Below are 20,862 nucleotides of genomic sequence, written 5' to 3' on the forward strand. Positions count from 1 at the left end.
GTTGAAACGACAAAATAGTAACACTGATGTCCTTTGTGTTCCCATGATTTGAAATTCAAGTAGAATTTGATTAGTTTTGCTTGTACTGACAACCGTACATACAACATAACTGAATACTTTAAAAAAAAACAGTCTCTTATGTAGAAAGAATAGTATTGCAATGCCATTGCTTGGATTTTTAGTAGTTTTGACATTTTTGCAGGTATCAATTTCCTTGGTTCCCAATGATGATCGTGGCTCCTTGGCAACATAGCAAATGTTTATGCCACATTTCTTTTACATATACCATATTCGATCCAATAAGCGCCTCTCCCCATTTTGAGGCCTCAATTTCAATTGCCTGGGCGTGAATAAAGAACAAAACTATAAATAATTTTGTCAAATAAGCATCTTTCAATATTTATTTTTTAAACGCCCTGGGCACTTATTGGGTAAGGAATGTGATTTAAAACAAAATTCCATTTACAATTTAAGGATTTTTTTTATTTTTCAAAATCATATACATAGTTATGTATAATTGACAAACACATTTTAATGTATTGCTTACCACCACACACACATGTGGTTAAGTGTAAAACATCACAATAAATGATGACTCAGGAGTCGAGAAACAAAAAGGATATCATGTGCACTACATACACAACAGAAATAAAACACATGTATAAGCTATACCAGGAAGACTAAAAAGTGAGATCAGGAGTCATTTATAGCCTATATTTATATAGCCCACCTCACACTAAGAAAATCTCTCATAGATAAGAACATTTTCCTATTCCCCCTTCATATACTTTAGCATCACTCTTCAATTTCTTTCCCTGTGAATCATATTAGAAGCAATTAATAGATAATTATGATTTAACCAGAATGCCCCATCATGTGATACATCTGTTGACATACCTATTCACAAATAGAATCACCTAATGAATGCTTTTCACAAAAATCTGCCATACCTATTCACAAATGGTATCACCCAGTTGATAAATTTAATATGACACATAATTTGGTCAAAATGTTCTCTGGAATAAGTGAGTACTTCAATACAATTTTATTATTACTAGTTATTGCTATTTTTATGTGTTATTCTAGATCTTGCATATTTAATAGTGAAAAGTATAAAACAACAAAAACAGAAAGTTAAAACCACACAAACTCCAGGCTGTCTCTAGATACTATACCAGACAGTATCAATCGGTGAATCAGAGTTCATATCTCTTTATCACCACATATACATAAACATTTATTGGATATGAACTTCACTTTTAATTCTTTACAAGTAAAAGCACAACTGATAGACATAACATCAGGCTTATCTTATTTTTGGACATACTTTGTTTCAGAAATGTCAGGCAGCTATACATGTATGGCATTTGACATCCAACCATGGCTTTTTTTCTAATTGTACATTTTACTAATACATATTAGTTTGAAAGTTTACATTGCAAACAAAATATTTGGTCCCAAAACTAGTTTTCAAAAGTTCAAGTTAAGCTTAAACAAAATTTAGCCTCCATCACTTAAGGTTTTTATTTGAGTATCCAGGTTTGAAATGGCCAGCTATTACAATAAAAAAGCATGCACCAACTCATAAATGAACTGTGCACAATTGAAAATGTCCCAAGCTACTTTTGAAGTTAAAACCAACTCAGTTCTGCGACAAAAATGTATACACTACATTAGGTATTTCTAATACAACAAAAAGATTGAATATTTCAGTCTCAATTATTAAGGTATTCATGCTATTCTTACTCAGTAGAACAGCTATTAAATAATATATAATGTGGTTACATACATATATAGATTTTCAAAAACTAAAAACAAAACTAAATCCTCTTGTCACTAGTTCACATTGGTCAATAAATATAGATATCATAAATTTTGTATCTCATTAAATAGGAAGTAAATTATAAACACATGATCAGCATGTAACTTAGGAGACAGTATCAAAGTTACACAGCAGTCGACTAGCTTACATTTCTAAACACATTAAATAGTGTCAAATTTTTTACTCCCTTTCTTAAAATATGCAGTGATCTATCCCCTTATACATTGGTAAATTTCTATAATGAAATAATTTTTTTGCTGGATCATTTGGTTTGTTTAGTTTTACGTCAAAATGTTTCATCTATACTGATTATACCAGGCAAAGAAATCATCTTTGATTTAATTTATAATAAAAAATAATGGTAGGTAAAATAAATTCATTGAGACACAGCTTTGACAAGACTAGAAGATTTTCAATGGCAGATTGTAATATAATCAGCTCAAACTGTAAGTAATGTCACATGATTTCTTTTCTCCTCAGCATCAACAATTTTATCCATGCAGTAATCACGCTAGTTTAAGAAATGGATGATTAATCCCTGAAACATGCTACAAACATGAATATAAGAAGTTGTAAGGTTGAAGGTGTGATAGTCAATTTTTAGCCTGTTCATATTCTGACAACTGAATAATGCTATATTTCCTTAAAAAAAGGAGAGAAAGCATTCAAATGATTAAATGCACTGCTTGATGAAACATACAAGATGTTTTTAACTGACATAAGCCAATTGTATTATAAGCATATATACAGTAACACACATGTACATCCGTACGAGAAATCTCATCGACAGTTGTATACGCATAAATGAAATCATGGGATGTCTTGGACGGACAGAGGCTCTCATCTCAAACCTTAATTCATAAGCTAATTACTAACTTGAATTAATACTGCATCATCAACCTTGTAACTACACTGTACACTTGAGTTGCAGTTAACAGTAATAAAGTGCTTTATTTTTTTCGAATAAAGATTTTAAAATCTTTAAGACCGTATTGGTACAGTGAGGTATACAACTGTTTGATGTAGATATTTCTTGATTTAACATACACCAGATTATATCTACATGATAATTTTCACTCAATGTTTCGTTACCATGACAAGAAGAAACAGTCACAGTGAATACTAACGTGTATAGAGTACTAAACACTTTACTTCTGTATACATATAAGGCATTTAAACATGTCACTCAAAAGCAACATGAAAGATTAATCTATTAGGTTAATGCCACTTCTAATGGATTTTGGATGCTGATAATTTTAATTTGGCAATATTTTGTGGATATGCCATGAAGATATGTAAATTTATACTGTAAGCGCTGTTTTTATGGAATTAATTTTTTTTAGATTGAAACATTAAAGGAATGAAGTTAACATAATATATAAAATACTTCCAGCTTTCTATTCTTCATCTAAACAAAGTAAACTTTCATTGAAATTATAACCTACTACAGATAGTAGGTAATACGAAATGAAGCTATCACTGGAACATTACCGAAAACAAATTTGAGAAGGTCTCATTTGTCAGGGGAATTCAAGACAGTGATACACTCCAACATATTGTTTTAATCTAAAACTGCATACAATTTTTAAATGACATAGAATAAGATTTCAAAATACCAAACTTGCTCTCACAACATTTTACCAAGGGAGACAATCTATATAGCATCTGTCCAGAGATTTAGCTTTAAAAGATTCATGATCTGTTATCGTGGTACATGAAAAATGTCCATTTGTATACTGTAATTTTTTAAAATTTAAAATATTGAGGACCAGTTCTGAATTTTAATGATTCAATTCAGCAAAGTATTATGATATAATCTAGATCATTTCGTGATATGTGACTTTTTTTGTTCTTCTAAAAATAAAAATATTTCACATTAACAAACCAATAAAATTTAGTTCAAAATCTACTCTATGGAGGTTAAATATACAGATGTACGTGGTGAGTTTTCATGATGAGTACCTGTTCATGATATACCACACACAGCATACCACTTTATCTTAAAATCACATCTAACATCAAATGGCTCTTCTCAAAACATTCAATGTCGGATGTATGTGGAATAAGTATGAAATGAAGTCAACAGAAATCAACTTGTTATGAAAATGAGAATGAAAATGCATGAAAATAATCATTCTCCAATCAGCTCCATCCACACAAGCACAACAACCCGACCATCCAATCAGCTGCTCACATACTCCTCACATGTCATGTGATTTGACCATATGGGATGAAGATGGTAGTGGTTTCCATGACAACCATTTAATATTACAAAGTCTTCGCTTTCTCAACAAGGTCATCTATAAATTTCTGAAAAAGAAAATAGAGAAATATTCAAGAACTTTTTCACCAAATGTTATTTCTTTTATAGAAAATGAAAGATACCAAGATACTCGTAGATGTGTTGCACTACATATACTTTATACACAACATGTAACCAGTGATTTGTTCGGGGTGCTAGAATACCTTTTTTAAATACTCTTTTAAATACCACAACAAGCATGTTCTCTGTGTAGTAACCTAGCTTTGCTTGTTGTTAAGAAGTTCGAGAATGAAAGTCTGTATGTATACCCAAGAAAGTAAACTATAAGGTTCAACTTGAGAAAAAGAACACTTCAAAATTGTTAACACCTTTGTACAAAAGCTATTTATGATAACTTTTGAAAATTGGTATCAAATTACTTTTTCTTATAAGTCCATACCAACCTACCTTTAAAACTTCAGGTGCTTTCTTGGCTTCGACTAATTCTTTCTGAAAAACAAGAATACAAGAAATAATCATTTGTTTACCTCACTTAAAAGCAGTGCATTATAAAATGCATATGTTATGTTGACATGTACCTGTGCGTGTCTTTAACAGGTAGACTAAATGTACATCAAGCAGGGTATAACAAGCACCTGTTCAGGTGTAACCCATTTAGTCCTGTCAATCACTTATGGTCTACATTATAATATCTTATCTCTTGTGAGGGTGGTTGTTTTTTTTTCATAAATTTTACGTCTGTGAAAGCTTCCACATATACATCCCCAATGTACCAGGTAACTTGTAATGCCATCATCCACAGATTTTGATTTTCTAAATTAAACCCACTTTCCACCTTGACTTCATGTAAAGCCTTTATTTGTATTGCCTTCCTATGTTTTCATTACTAGCTGTGTGTATTCGGTATAGAAGTCCTGATTGATGTATTACAAACCTAAATGATGGTATTGTACTAAGGTATATAGCCAGGTGATGATAACATCATTAGGATCACTGTAATTCTAATGCTCTTCAGGTCAAATCCATGTCTTTGGGTGTTAAGGAAATATAGTCAGAGATCAGAGAAAAAAACAGTCTTGCAAAGAAAATTGAGGATGTTCACATGGTGTCTCTTCCGTCACCATTAAGCTGTTGGGAGAGGCATTGGTGTGTGGTATTCTGATGGATTGTTTTATTTATTTTTGATATACATCCTTACATAAATGTTGACAGTACTATGCCTCATTGTCAATAAACAACCTGCCCAGACATCTGTGTTGTAACAGTTATAGGTATAGCCTACACATGTTATACTAGAGCTCCTCAGGACTGTCACTAGCCCCTCTAGGCCTTATCACAGACTGCTTTCTCAGTCTCGCTTGACCAGGATGTATAAAGTAGCTTTTGTTTGTTTATTATTCAAAGACTACCACATCAAGAGACAATCTAAAATGAACTTTGTACATGCCAAATTTCATTATGTGTTGAAATTGGTCTTTATAATATATGTACACAAGTGGTGTTATTAACAGGTAGTCATTATTAACATTGCTAAGGTACATATTACTGTATACCAGGTAATTTTCAACAAAATCGAAGATGTTTAAATTTTTCAGTTATATTTTTATTTCCCCTCTTGCTTGACTTTATTTGCTTTTCCAGTCATTTTCTTTCAACTACTCTTTTCATTTGTCCAATATCGTTCAGTTCAACAAGTCAATGCTGACAACCTCTTCAGTTTCAGTGTGTCTCATTATTTTGTAATTCAAAATAAATTTTTGACACCAGACAAAATCTGTTTTTGCTAAATAATTTGCATGCCTGTAAAAGTCAAACAGTGAAAATTTAAAAGGTCAAAAATAATACAGCATATCTTCACACCATTCTGATACTAATTGTACATCAGTCAGTTTCAGTATCAAAGCAGTATCTTAAAAGTTATTTTATGATACAGAAATTCTTTAAAGATGCTCCACCGCCGACAGGGCATAAATGATATTCATCATTTGAACAATAATTGGTGTTTAATCGTGTATATATATGTCTAATTAACACAAAAAATAACATGAAATAATTTATTTCGCCTTTGATGCATGCACAATCATTACTTCATTCTATATAATATATAATGCCACGGAATTTTTTCGGGATGCAATTAATTATTTTTCATATTCTTAATTTGAAGTAAAATTAGAAGCTCAAACTTTTCAATGGTGGTAATGGTGTAAAATAAGTAACTTTTGTGACTGAAGAAAAATACAAAATCGTCTGCTCCGGTTTTTGATAGTGAAAAAAATACCATTTGTCAGCGGTGGAGCATCTTTAAATGTAGGTTAATAATTTGAAGATTTTAATTGACATCGTGTGGGAAATGGCCTCAGCTTCCAATGTACTAGGACCAAAAGGAAAGAAATGAATTGGCCCAGCCAAATATCAGGACCATAATGCTCATACATATGGAAATAGGGCTATCTCTGATACTGGGTTTATACCATCATAAATACTGTTGATTCCTAATTAATCAGTCATGTATATAAATGTGTAATTAGGACAGGGAGGCTTACACATGACACAGAAGTTTGTACAGAACAATCAACAGGAAGTATATCATGTATGTACTACAGTACTAAGGTGATGTTGATCAAAAAGCACTGAACTTCACAAAGTATGTTAACTAAAGTAACCTAATAAATAAAGATGTGAATGAGGAACCCTGATATCCCTGGTGTTAGGTAGGATATAACTAGAGGTTGAGGAGGTACAGTACCCAGGACGTGGGGGGTGGGAGAGGGTAGTACACAATCTATATAGAGGGATGGTATGTGTGATAAATCTACACATCACAGCTATATAATAGCAGCTGTTAGCCCAATTTCAGGAATGATGTTTTAAATCTTTTCCCCATATACATAGATAATCAAGTTGTACCAATAATGGGGTTATTTATACCTCCACAACAGATCCCATCTACTGAGTACAACCCTGCTATCCCAGTACCAGACTGGGTGGACTCCACCAGATCTGCCCAAACAGCCTGTATAATCCTTCAATTTCTCCACTGGAGGATTTCTTGTTTACATAGATAACATCTGCATTCTATATGCATACCATTATACAGTACACAAACCCCATTCCCAGACTGATTCATGTGTAGTTTGGCCCCGGGTGTTTGGATTAGGCAATAATAGAAACCATTACACATGTATATATTGCAGACAAATTTTTAAAGTTGTTCACTGCATATTTGGTACTTAAACTGAGCTGTACATGTTAAAATATAAATTATCTTCAAGTATTATTTATTTGGGTATTAAACAATTAATTCTTTCTTTCATATCATTTAAACTATATATGGTTTAATAATTCAACGAGGAGCAGAAACTCTGAGACTAAGCAGTATACAGAAGAGCTGATATATGTAATATCCCTACACTGATAAAGAATCACCTGTATTGTCATACTTTGAGGCATGTAAATCTATTGTGTTTTTTCATGTAATGTTGAACAAGGACTTATCTGGTGGGAATAAAAAGGCGGTGGAGTATGAAGATAGATAGGGCCAATGATAGAAGTCTTCAAGGGTCATTAGATTTCCAGGCCTTACATTTCAACACCAGGGGCTTCACACTTCAACTATGGTACACACTGAAACATGCATGGCAGCCATGTGGCAAGCTGTTGGCCACCTGTCCACTCACAGCTACTGGGAAACCTTGAAAGGTCTGGTGAAATAGAAAAGGGACATAACCCAAAGGTGAAGACCATGTACTAGGATGGACATGAATAATACTGTGTATATACATACATTTATGATGGTTGACCAGAGACTTTAGAAATAAAATTGAATTTTGTACCATCGATTGCATCAAGGGCCACAGTGACTGAATAAGCCCTAATTATTTGGTACATACAAGTTTAGGTTGAATTTCGTTCAATATCCTAAACACAACCCAAACATTCCAGCATGTATCTTTATCATTATACATGTAATTTGTCATCAGTTCACATCATCAGGCATTATTTTTTTACAATGAGTGTAAGACAATTAATGCATCCGAACAATCTAACCTTTGACCCTTTAGACTTGACCAATGGTAAATTAAGTTTGTCAGATTCTATATTACAACTGAAGTAAACCTTTTGTGATTGATGACATGGGCCCAGGAAAGACATAGTAAAACGATGCCCAGAACATAAACACCATAACAGACATTTCAGACCATGCCCAGGACAAAACCACCATAACAGACATTTTCAGACCATGTCCAGAACATAACCACCATAACAGACATTTTCAGACCATGTCCAGGACATAACCACCATAACAGACATTTTCAGACCATGTCCAGGACATAAACACCATAACAGACATTTTCAGACCATGTCCAGGACATAACCACCATAACAGACATTTCAGACCATGTCCAGGACATAACCACCATAACACACATTTTCAGACCATGTACCCAGGACATAACCACCATAACAGACATTTTCAGACCATGTCCAGGACATAACCACCATAACAGACATATCAGACCATGTCCAGGACATAACCACCATAACAGACATTTTCAGACCATGTCCAGGACATAACCACCATAACAGACATTTTCAGACCATGTCCAGGACATAACCACCATAACAGACATTTTCAGACCATGTCCAGGACATAACCACCATAACAGACATATCAGACCATGTCCAGGACATAACCACCATAACAGACATTTCAGACCATGTCCAGGACATAACCACCATAACAGACATTTTCAGACCATGCCCAGAACATAACCACCATAACAGACATTTTCAGACCATGTCCAGGACATAACCACCATAACAGACATTTTCAGACCATGTCCAGGACATAACCACCATAACAGACATTTTCAGACCATGTCCAGAACATAACCACCATAACAGACATTTTCAGACCATGTCCAGGACATAACCACCATAACAGACATTTTCAGACCATGTCCAGGACATAACCACCATAACAGACATTTTCAGACCATGTCCAGGACATAACCACCATAACAGACATATCAGACCATGTCCAGGACATAACCACCATAACAGACATTTCAGACCATGCCCAGGACATAAACACCATAACAGACATTTTCAGACCATGTCCAGGACATAACCACCATAACAGACATTTCAGACCATGTCCAGGACATAACCACCATAACACACACATTTTCAGACCATGTCCAGGACATAACCACCATAACAGACATTTTCAGACCATGTCCAGAACATAACCACCATAACAGACATTTTCAGACCATGCCCAGGACATAACCACCATAACAGACATTTTCAGACCATGTCCAGGACATAACCACCATAACAGACATTTTCAGACCATGCCCAGGACATAACCACCATAACAGACATTTTCAGACCATGTCCAGGACATAACCACCATAACAGACATTTTCAGACCATGCCCAGGACATAACCACCATAACAGACATTTTCAGACCATGTCCAGAACATAACCACCATAACAGACATTTTCAGACCATGCCCAGGACATAACCACCATAACAGACATTTTCAGACCATGCCAGGACATAACCACCATAACAGACATTTCAGACCATGCCCAGGACATAACCACCATAACAACAACATTTTCAGACCATGTCCAGGACATAACCACCATAACAGACATTTTCAGACCATGTCCAGGACATAACCACCATAACAGACATTTTCAGACCATGTCCAGGACATAACCACCATAACAGACATTTTCAGACCATGCCCAGGACATAAACACCATAACAGACATTTTCAGACCATGTCCAGGACATAACCACCATAACAGACATTTTCAGACCATGCCCAGGACATAACCACCATAACAGACATTTTCAGACCATGTCCAGGACATAACCACCATAACAGACATTTTCAGACCATGTCCAGGACATAAACACCATAACAGACATTTTCAGACCATGTCCAGGACATAAACACCATAACAGACATTTTCAGACCATGTCCAGGACATAACCACCATAACAGACATTTTCAGACCATGTCCAGGACATAAACACCATAACAGACATTTTCAGACCATGTCCAGGACATAACCACCATAACAGACATTTTCAGACCATGTCCAGGACATAACCACCATAACAGACATTTTCAGACCATGTCCAGGACATAACCACCATAACAGACATTTCAGACCATGTCCAGGACATAAACACCATAACAGACATTTTCAGACCATGTCCAGGACATAACCACCATAACAGACATTTTCAGACCATGTCCAGGACATAACCACCATAACAGACATTTTCAGACCATGTCCAGGACATAACCACCATAACAGACATTTTCAGACCATGTCCAGGACATAACCACCATAACAGACATTTTCAGACCATGCCCAGGACATAACCACCATAACAGACATTTTCAGACCATGTCCAGAACATAACCACCATAACAGACATTTTCAGACCATGTCCAGGACATAACCACCATAACAGACATTTTCAGACCATGTCCAGGACATAACCACCATAACAGACATTTTCAGACCATGTCCAGGACATAACCACCATAACAGACATTTCAGACCATGTCCAGGACATAACCACCATAACAGACATTTTCAGACCATGTCCAGGACATAACCACCATAACAGACATTTTCAGACCATGTCCAGGACATAACCACCATAACAGACATTTTCAGACCATGTCCAGGACATAACCACCATAACAGACATATCAGACCATGTCCAGGACATAAACACCATAACAGACATTTTCAGACCATGTCCAGGACATAACCACCATAACAGACATTTTCAGACCATGTCCAGGACATAACCACCATAACAGACATTTTCAGACCATGTCCAGGACATAACCACCATAACAGACATTTTCAGACCATGTCCAGGACATAACCACCATAACAGACATTTCAGACCATGTCCAGGACATAACCACCATAACAGACATTTTCAGACCATGTCCAGGACATAACCACCATAACAGACATTTTCAGACCATGTCCAGGACATAACCACCATAACAGACATTTTCAGACCATGTCCAGGACATAACCACCATAACAGACATTTTCAGACCATGTCCAGGACATAACCACCATAACAGACATTTTCAGACCATGTCCAGGACATAACCACCATAACAGACATTTTCAGACCATGTCCAGGACATAACCACCATAACAGACATTTTCAGACCATGTCCAGGACATAACCACCATAACAGACATTTTCAGACCATGTCCAGGACATAAACACCATAACAGACATTTTCAGACCATGTCCAGGACATAACCACCATAACAGACATTTTCAGACCATGTCCAGGACATAAACACCATAACAGACATTTTCAGACCATGTCCAGGACATAAACCACCATAACAGACATTTTCAGACCATGTCCAGGACATAACCACCATAACAGACATTTTCAGACCATGTCCAGGACATAACCACCATAACAGACATTTTCAGACCATGTCCAGGACATAACCACCATAACAGACATTTTCAGACCATGTCCAGGACATAACCACCATAACAGACATTTTCAGACCATGTCCAGGACATAACCACCATAACAGACATTTTCAGACCATGTCCAGGACATAACCACCATAACAGACATTTTCAGACCATGTCCAGGACATAACCACCATAACAGACATTTTCAGACCATGTCCAGGACATAACCACCATAACAGACATTTTCAGACCATGTCCAGGACATAACCACCATAACAGACATTTTCAGACCATGTCCAGGACATAACCACCATAACAGACATTTTCAGACCATGTCCAGGACATAACCACCATAACAGACATTTCAGACCATGTCCAGGACATAACCACCATAACAGACATTTTCAGACCATGTCCAGGACATAAACACCATAACAGACATTTTCAGACCATGTCCAGGACATAACCACCATAACAGACATTTTCAGACCATGTCCAGGACATAACCACCATAACAGACATTTTCAGACCATGTCCAGGACATAACCACCATAACAGACATTTTCAGACCATGTCCAGGACATAACCACCATAACAGACATTTTCAGACCATGTCCAGGACATAACCACCATAACAGACATTTTCAGACCATGTCCAGGACATAACCACCATAACAGACATTTTCAGACCATGTCCAGGACATAACCACCATAACAGACATTTTCAGACCATGTCCAGGACATAACCACCATAACAGACATTTTCAGACCATGTCCAGGACATAAACCACCATAACAGACATTTTCAGACCATGTCCAGGACATAACCACCATAACAGACATTTTCAGACCATGTCCAGGACATAACCACCATAACAGACATTTTCAGACCATGTCCAGGACATAACAGACATTTTCAGACCATGTCCAGGACATAACCACCATAACAGACATTTCAGACCATGTCCAGGACATAACCACCATAACAGACATTTTCAGACCATGTCCAGGACATAACCACCATAACAGACATTTTCAGACCATGCCCAGGACATAAACCACCATAACAGACATTTTCAGACCATGTCCAGGACATAACCACCATAACAGACATTTTCAGACCATGTCCAGGACATAACCACCATAACAGACATTTTCAGACCATGTCCAGGACATAACCACCATAACAGACATTTTCAGACCATGTCCAGGACATAACCACCATAACAGGACATTTTCAGACCATGTCCAGGACATAACCACCATAACAGACATTTTCAGACCATGTCCAGGACATAACCACCATAACAGACATTTTCAGACCATGTCCAGGACATAACCACCATAACAGACATTTTCAGACCATGTCCAGGACATAACCACCATAACAGACATTTCAGACCATGTCCAGGACATAACCACCATAACAGACATTTTCAGACCATGTCCAGGACATAACCACCATAACAGACATTTTCAGACCATGTCCAGGACATAACCACCATAACAGACATTTCAGACCATGTCCAGGACATAACCACCATAACAGACATTTTCAGACCATGTCCAGGACATAACCACCATAACAGACATTTTCAGACCATGTCCAGGACATAACCACCATAACAGACATTTTCAGACCATGTCCAGGACATAACCACCATAACAGACATTTTCAGACCATGTCCAGGACATAACCACCATAACAGACATTTTCAGACCATGTCCAGGACATAACCACCATAACAGACATTTTCAGACCATGTCCAGGACATAACCACATAAACACCATAACAGACATTTTCAGACCATGTCCAGGACATAAACCACCATAACAGACATTTTCAGACCATGTCCAGGACATAACCACCATAACAGACATTTTCAGACCATGTCCAGGACATAACCACCATAACAGACATTTTCAGACCATGTCCAGGACATAACCACCATAACAGACATTTTCAGACCATGTCCAGGACATAAAACACCATAACAGACATTTTCAGACCATGTCCAGGACATAACCACCATAACAGACATTTTCAGACCATGTCCAGGACATAACCACCATAACAGACATTTTCAGACCATGTCCAGGACATAACCACCATAACAGACATTTTCAGACCATGTCCAGGACATAACCACCATAACAGACATTTTCAGACCATGTCCAGGACATAACCACCATAACACACATTTTCAGACCATGTCCAGGACATAACCACCATAACAGACATTTTCAGACCATGTCCAGGACATAACCACCATAACAGACATTTTCAGACCATGTCCAGGACATAACCACCATAACAGACATTTTCAGACCATGTCCAGGACATAACCACCATAACAGACATTTTCAGACCATGTCCAGGACATAACCACCATAACAGACATTTTCAGACCATGTCCAGGACATAACCACCATAACAGACATTTTCAGACCATGTCCAGGACATAACCACCATAACAGACATTTTCAGACCATGTCCAGGACATAACCACCATAACAGACATTTTCAGACCATGTCCAGGACATAACCACCATAACAGACATTTTCAGACCATGTCCAGGACATAACCACCATAACAGACATTTTCAGACCATGTCCAGGACATAACCACCATAACAGACATTTTCAGACCATGTCCAGGACATAACCACCATAACAGACATTTTCAGACCATGTCCAGGACATAACCACCATAACAGACATTTTCAGACCATGTCCAACATAACACCATACAGGACCATGTCCAGGACATAACCACCATAACAGACATTTTCAGACCATGTCCAGGACATAACCACCATAACAGACATTTTCAGACCATGTCCAGGACATAACCACCATAACAGACATTTTCAGACCATGTCCAGGACATAACCACCATAACAGACATTTTCAGACCATGTCCAGGACATAACCACCATAACAGACATTTTCAGACCATGCCAGGACATAAACCACCATAACAGACATTTTCAGACCATGTCCAGGACATAAACCACCTAACAGACATTTTCAGACCATGTCCAGGACATAACCACCATAACAGACATTTTCAGACCATGTCCAGGACATAACCACCATAACAGACATTTTCAGACCATGTCCAGGACATAAACACCATAACAGACATTTCAGACCATGTCCAGGACATAAACACCATAACAGACATTTTCAGACCATGTCCAGGACATAAACACCATAACAGACATTTTCAGACCATGTCCAGGACATAAACACCATAACAGACATTTTCAGACCATGTCCAGGACATAACCACCATAACAGACATTTTCAGACCATGTCCAGGACATAAACACCATAACAGACATTTTCAGACCATGTCCAGGACATAACCACCATAACAGACATTTTCAGACCATGTCCAGGACATAACCACCATAACAGACATTTTCAGACCATGTCCAGGACATAAACCACCATAACAGACATTTTCAGACCATGTCCAGGACATAACCACCATAACAGACATTTTCAGACCATGCCCAGGACATAACCACCATAACAGACATTTTCAGACCATGTCCAGGACATAAACACCATAACAGACATTTTCAAACCAATGTTCCCACTAATGTTCCCACTATAGTCTCTCCTCTGGTATTCTAAATGGATGTAATTGTCAGCAGTAAAGACATCACCCTGTATAACACATGGAGCCTGCCTGTTGTAATTTACTGTTACTGCTAATTGAAGCTTAACAGTCACTACAACATTCAAAGGCCACATCCTTTGCTGGTTCGGTGAACCATAAAACCATCAAGTACCAACCGACTCCGACAGTCACCGAACCAAAAAACTTTAAAATGCCCATTTAACATACACCAAGCCATGAATCATGAGAAAAAAGTATCAATTAATGAACAAAGCACATTAATGCTGTTACTGAAACACAGTTACTGAATTAAGTCAGAATTTACGATTTCTCAACAAATATACCTTGTTATATGTATTTCATCTGTTTACTGTACATATCTTGAGGATCTAAACAATACCTTTTTTTTTTAACAAATATACAATTATGATAAATTCACTGTCATATACGGTACAATAAAAACACTTACTGTATTGCTGCATTAAGTTATTTAACTCTTTGAAAACACTTCTATTCTTTTTTATTTTGTTTCACATGGTATTTATAGACAAAGAGAAAACATGACTTGTACTTGTGTATAAAATTCAAACATGAATGTGTATAACATTCAAACATGAAGCATGATATATCTAATTCATTTAATTTATGCCATCCCAATCATTTGTACATCCATAAAATACACCAACTGCAAAATTCTCATTTCCATTTGCACATCAAAAGCTTGAACAGAGATGATAAATGACATCTGCATTAGCCCTAACTAACCCAACATCAAACAGAGCCTAATTACCAATGTCAGTGTAATTCTGAAAGGTTAATATGTCTCACATTTAGAATGACTGACAAGACATTGTCAGAGGGATCACATTTTTTTTATCCCTTAAGATTTTATTCTAAAATTGTTATAAATTAATAAATTAATTCATGTCCTGTACAAGCCTTTCAATATGAGCATGTATGGTAATAAGCCCACATTTATATGCTGGTATGCATATATATTTAATGCAGTTTAATAATATGTAAGCTGTAAATATCAGTTTAAGCACTTTGAATTTATTTAAGAATAGATATGATTAATACATAATGTACATATGCTACAATACATTATGAATAGAATATAAAATCTTTACCAAATCTCTAGTTTCTCACAGATCAATTAATATACAAAACCATGGCAACAGATGGAGTTTACATTATAATCAAACCATCACAAAACGAGGATAAGTTTTTCTGTAACATATTTTTTTCTTTTCTTAAATCTTGAATTTTTCCTTTGAAGATGCAACTTGGGCTTCTATTGATTCTAAGCGTTCCAGTTCAGTAAATAATGTATTGACGTAATTCAGCCCTCTATGTTGTGAAGGAACATCAAACGGTATGATACGGACAGATTGACTTTAAATGGCGTATTACAGGTATCATTTACATAAGCCAATCAATGTTGAATCCGCACATATTCAAGGACAAAAACTTCTATCATGGTAGTCACAATATTGCTTAAGATGCCCAAGGAGTATAGTCATGGTTACAGATCTAGTTTTGGAATGAGATATCAGATTTACCATGTAAAACACACTTGTGTTTCCATCATTCTTTTGTGATTGATATGTTACATCATATAAATGACAAACACCTTTATAATATATTTTGTCAAGGACATGTCCTAGGTTAAATTTAGAAAACAGATTATCCCCCTTAATTTGAACAGTATGTTAACCTGTTGGCCTATATATAATACATATGTATAGGTACGTAACACCTAGTTTTACTGGAGTTACTACTACCAATTTCTTATTGTCAAAAAATCAGCCACCTCATCCTTGTCTTTTCACACTAGTAACCAACAATACCAGTAGATACTATCCAAATTCTAAATCTCCACTACCCAACAGGTAATAGACATAAACCAAACTTTTCTTAAACATTTTCTAAACAGAGTTCAATGGTTCTTAAGTGAACCAAATGATTTATGATGTGTTGATGTGTATCTGTCCACAGTAGCTTGAGTTTCTTTGTCTAAATGAATCCCCATCCCCCTACAGTATGGGCCGGTGGCACCCTTCCCATCCTCTCGGGTTACTGACAGGGTAACTACTGATCAGGTGGTAAGTACCAGATACTATCCAACTCAACACTATCTCTGTTTTATCTTGTTTTCGTCTGGCTGTAAGGTGGTTATAATCTGTTTCTATAGGTGTTTGTATACCCTGGGCTGGGTCTGGAGGACTAATACAATCTCTCTCTACCATGACTGTATCATCACATCACAAACATATCCTCCCAAAATACACCATATCCAACCATGGGGTATTATACTCCTATAGTACAAAACATATCCCTGCCCTGCCAATACAGCCCCATAGCTTATCCTTCCTATAACCATAGGGAATTCTGATATTGAGTCAGTATGAGATACAACCATGAATTTAAATTCTCAAAAGGGATAATCATCTGATCTACCTACATAGATTGACATATATATTTTTGTTTCATATCTTAAGATGATTCAACACTTCATCTATTATAATTGTTAGGTAAGTTTCATGTCTGAATAAACACCAAGGATTACTTGTGGATCGGGTCTCAATGTAGTAGCTGGTTGCTCCCTCACTAACAACATAAATAATAAGGCAAGTCAATGTTATGTTGTTTAGAGAAATCTGCTATGGCATTCTGTGTAAGGCAGGGGATTGTGTAACACCTGTTACCAATAAGTTTCAGGAAGAAGTTTAACCTGAACAGTGACCAACCATGCTGTTTAGAACATGGGTGAAGTGTCTTGCCCAAGGACATAGTCACACATTTATTCATTCCTGATCAGTCCCCAGACAACCACAATGGTCTACCACAGGTAAATATGGGGAGTGTGGAACCATAAGCCTCAATGTGTCTTAATATGTAGAGTAATGATTACATCACACCACATGTACACAAGGAAGTTGGTACCAAGTTATAAAGGATTGTGCACACGTTTAATATCTTAAGATTTTACTTGCACTTAGTCACAAGATAATGTGATTAAAAGAAGTAACAACACAGCTCATATGTGTAGATGAGTACAAGGACTAGGAGAGTCCATTACATATGTTCAGGGGTGAATGAATTAATAATTATCAACAAGGTGCACCAGTATTGAATTAATAAACTATAAGCATGGCAAAATAGTTTCTTAATATAGAAACGAACCTGCAAATTATGAATATTTAAGAAGATGACATGACACTCACATGACAAGCTATTGCTAAAACAAATCATACCTTGGATGATGATAAAATCAGAAGTGAAGTATACTTATGACCCTACCACAACAACATTCCTTATGTTTGACAGAGATTTAGAACAGAAGGAAAGAAAGTTTGTGCTGACCTATCGCTTCTGTCAAAAGGTCATAACCTTCTGGAAAGGTCATGACCTTGCAGTGCTGGTCAAGCAGAAATGATTGGTTCAAGGTGCAGAGTGACCAAAGTTGAACATATTTTCTAATCGCCAGTTTTCTGGATCACTGCAACTGATACTTCCCAGCTGAATATTGAACCAGTAAATGAGGGAAACATGCACTCCTCTACACCTTCAAAGAGGTCCATTTCCCAGAGCATTGATTTTCCAGGCTGTTTACCAGTGACTGTGTAGCTAAGGGTGGGAGTCCTACTACAACTATATACCCTCTAACAAATGATCCAGTTTCTATAAACAGCCTCTGTAAACAAACTCACACAAACAAAATTACATGGTCCATATACTCATGAATACCTGATCACAAGGTCTGAGCATTAACATATTGTCAATATAATGACAATCATTTGAGTGACTCGAGGTTTTTTTTCTTCATTTATCCAATTTAAATGTTAAAACAAGCTCTTAACCAACCTATCACTGAATAGAAGCTTTAACTATACTAATTGTTGTAATCATGATATTGTAAAGAAGGGAAGGTTTAAAGTTAGATGGATATATATATATACTACTTTGGATCTAGGTATCTTCTTCTTCTCGATCTTGCATATGGGTGAATTCAATGGAGATGTTAATATCCGACAGTAATTGTACAAATTATTACTAGGGGTATTAATTAGCATCATTATATTTATAACCTTATTTGTCTGGCTGATTATTTTGAATATGTCATCAAAACTATAGGTTGTCTCCCCTTGTCAGTAATTTTATTTCATGTGTAGTCATAATTTTACAGAGATAATTATATATATATACATGTATATGTACAGTGTATAATGAATCAGTTTAATCAAATTAAACCTGCACTTGAACTTTGACCTTGACAATAAATTAGAAGAGAATTGAGGTGTGGGAGGTACTGGTGTGTTATAATGGACGTCAGTGTGTCAGTGTTTCACGACAGCTATAAATCCTACCTGACACGCTATGATGTATGGATAGAAACATCTCCCTTTTAAGTCTGTTTATACACAGGAAGTCACCTGTACACTTACAACAGCATCTTCCTTCACGTTTCCTCTCTTTATTCTGACCTCTATATAGTTACTATAGAAACATCACCATTCATATTTCCTTTCTTGATTTGCCTTTTTTTGTTTTCTACATAACATGTTCTTAACATTTCCTGTACTCATTTAATTGCATTAATTAACAAGACAGTTTATATTCTTTAACATGGAAACTTTATGTAGGTCTAATTCAGATAAATGCTTACAAAGGGTAATTGTCAAGTGGAATCAAACAAATTTAAATGATTATGTAGAAAGGAATTGAAATGATTATGTAGAAATAATAACGGCATTTTCTTCAACAATCTTTGTCACAAGTTTGATATTTTCTTTACCCACTTATGTCCACAAAAAACACACTCAACGTTCAAGTACTTGACCGCAAGCAGGTCTTGGTTCACATTCTACCATACCCTCAAAATGTTATCAAAGATGTCTGTTATTTGATGAACATGACAGGACAAATATTTGCAAACTACAAACATACATATCTGACAGGAGCAGATTCCAACACACTAGGTGGAAAAAAACCGCACAGCTGATTGTGTGAGTTTTTATGGATCAGTGTGCCAATGGTGTGTACATGAATGTCCCATATCTTATATGTACCCTATTTTTTAACCTTCATTTTGTAAATTCAATTAAATATTCAAATCCCATTAGAGCACATCACAGTGCATGGTTTATAGATAATATAATTACCGGTACGCTGCAACTTTCATATAAATATTCCCTGGTATTGAACAGTTTGGAAATTATGGAAGCTGAGCAAAACAGGAATCAGAGCAAGAACACAATCTATGAACTTTAATTGACCCAAACAATTTATAGTACATATTAAAGAACATGCTGACATTTTATAACTCAGAGTACAAATTATAGTGATCATTCCAAAGGGATTTACAAAGATACATAAAATGTTGATACCTACCAGAACAATGACAGGCAGAAAATCAATGAGAGACAAAACAGGATTCAAGTACACTTCACCCATAAAGCATTAATTACCATTATACATATGGTTCTCACATTTGACATTTAGTCTCCAAAATGATTGTCAGGAGGGATGTGAATATTGAATATTTCACACCAGAATATACAGATAAAGTTGACCTTACATCAATACTTCGAACCCTCCAATACCGGCCTACCGGATTAGATCTATACCAGTATAGCTAC

The 20,862-nt window shown here is 36.2% G+C and overlaps 1 protein-coding gene across 1 annotated transcript in view; it reads right to left on the minus strand.

Annotated features, from left to right (window-relative positions):
* Positions 1 to 2,116: 2,116 nt before the first annotated feature.
* Positions 2,117 to 20,862, minus strand: part of LOC138318153 (protein phosphatase 1 regulatory subunit 14C-like) — a 44,139-nt gene continuing 25,393 nt past the window's right edge. Inside the window, exons 4-5 of the mRNA XM_069260290.1 lie at positions 4,533 to 4,574; positions 2,117 to 4,132 (exon numbers count right to left, since the gene is read on the minus strand). Of these exons, the coding sequence (XP_069116391.1) occupies positions 4,091 to 4,132; positions 4,533 to 4,574 (84 nt within the window). The 3' untranslated portion in view covers positions 2,117 to 4,090. The remainder of the gene's footprint in view (positions 4,133 to 4,532; positions 4,575 to 20,862) is intronic.

This window comes from Argopecten irradians, chromosome 3 (genome assembly GCF_041381155.1).
Source record: "Argopecten irradians isolate NY chromosome 3, Ai_NY, whole genome shotgun sequence".
NCBI lineage: Eukaryota > Metazoa > Mollusca > Bivalvia > Pectinida > Pectinidae > Argopecten > Argopecten irradians.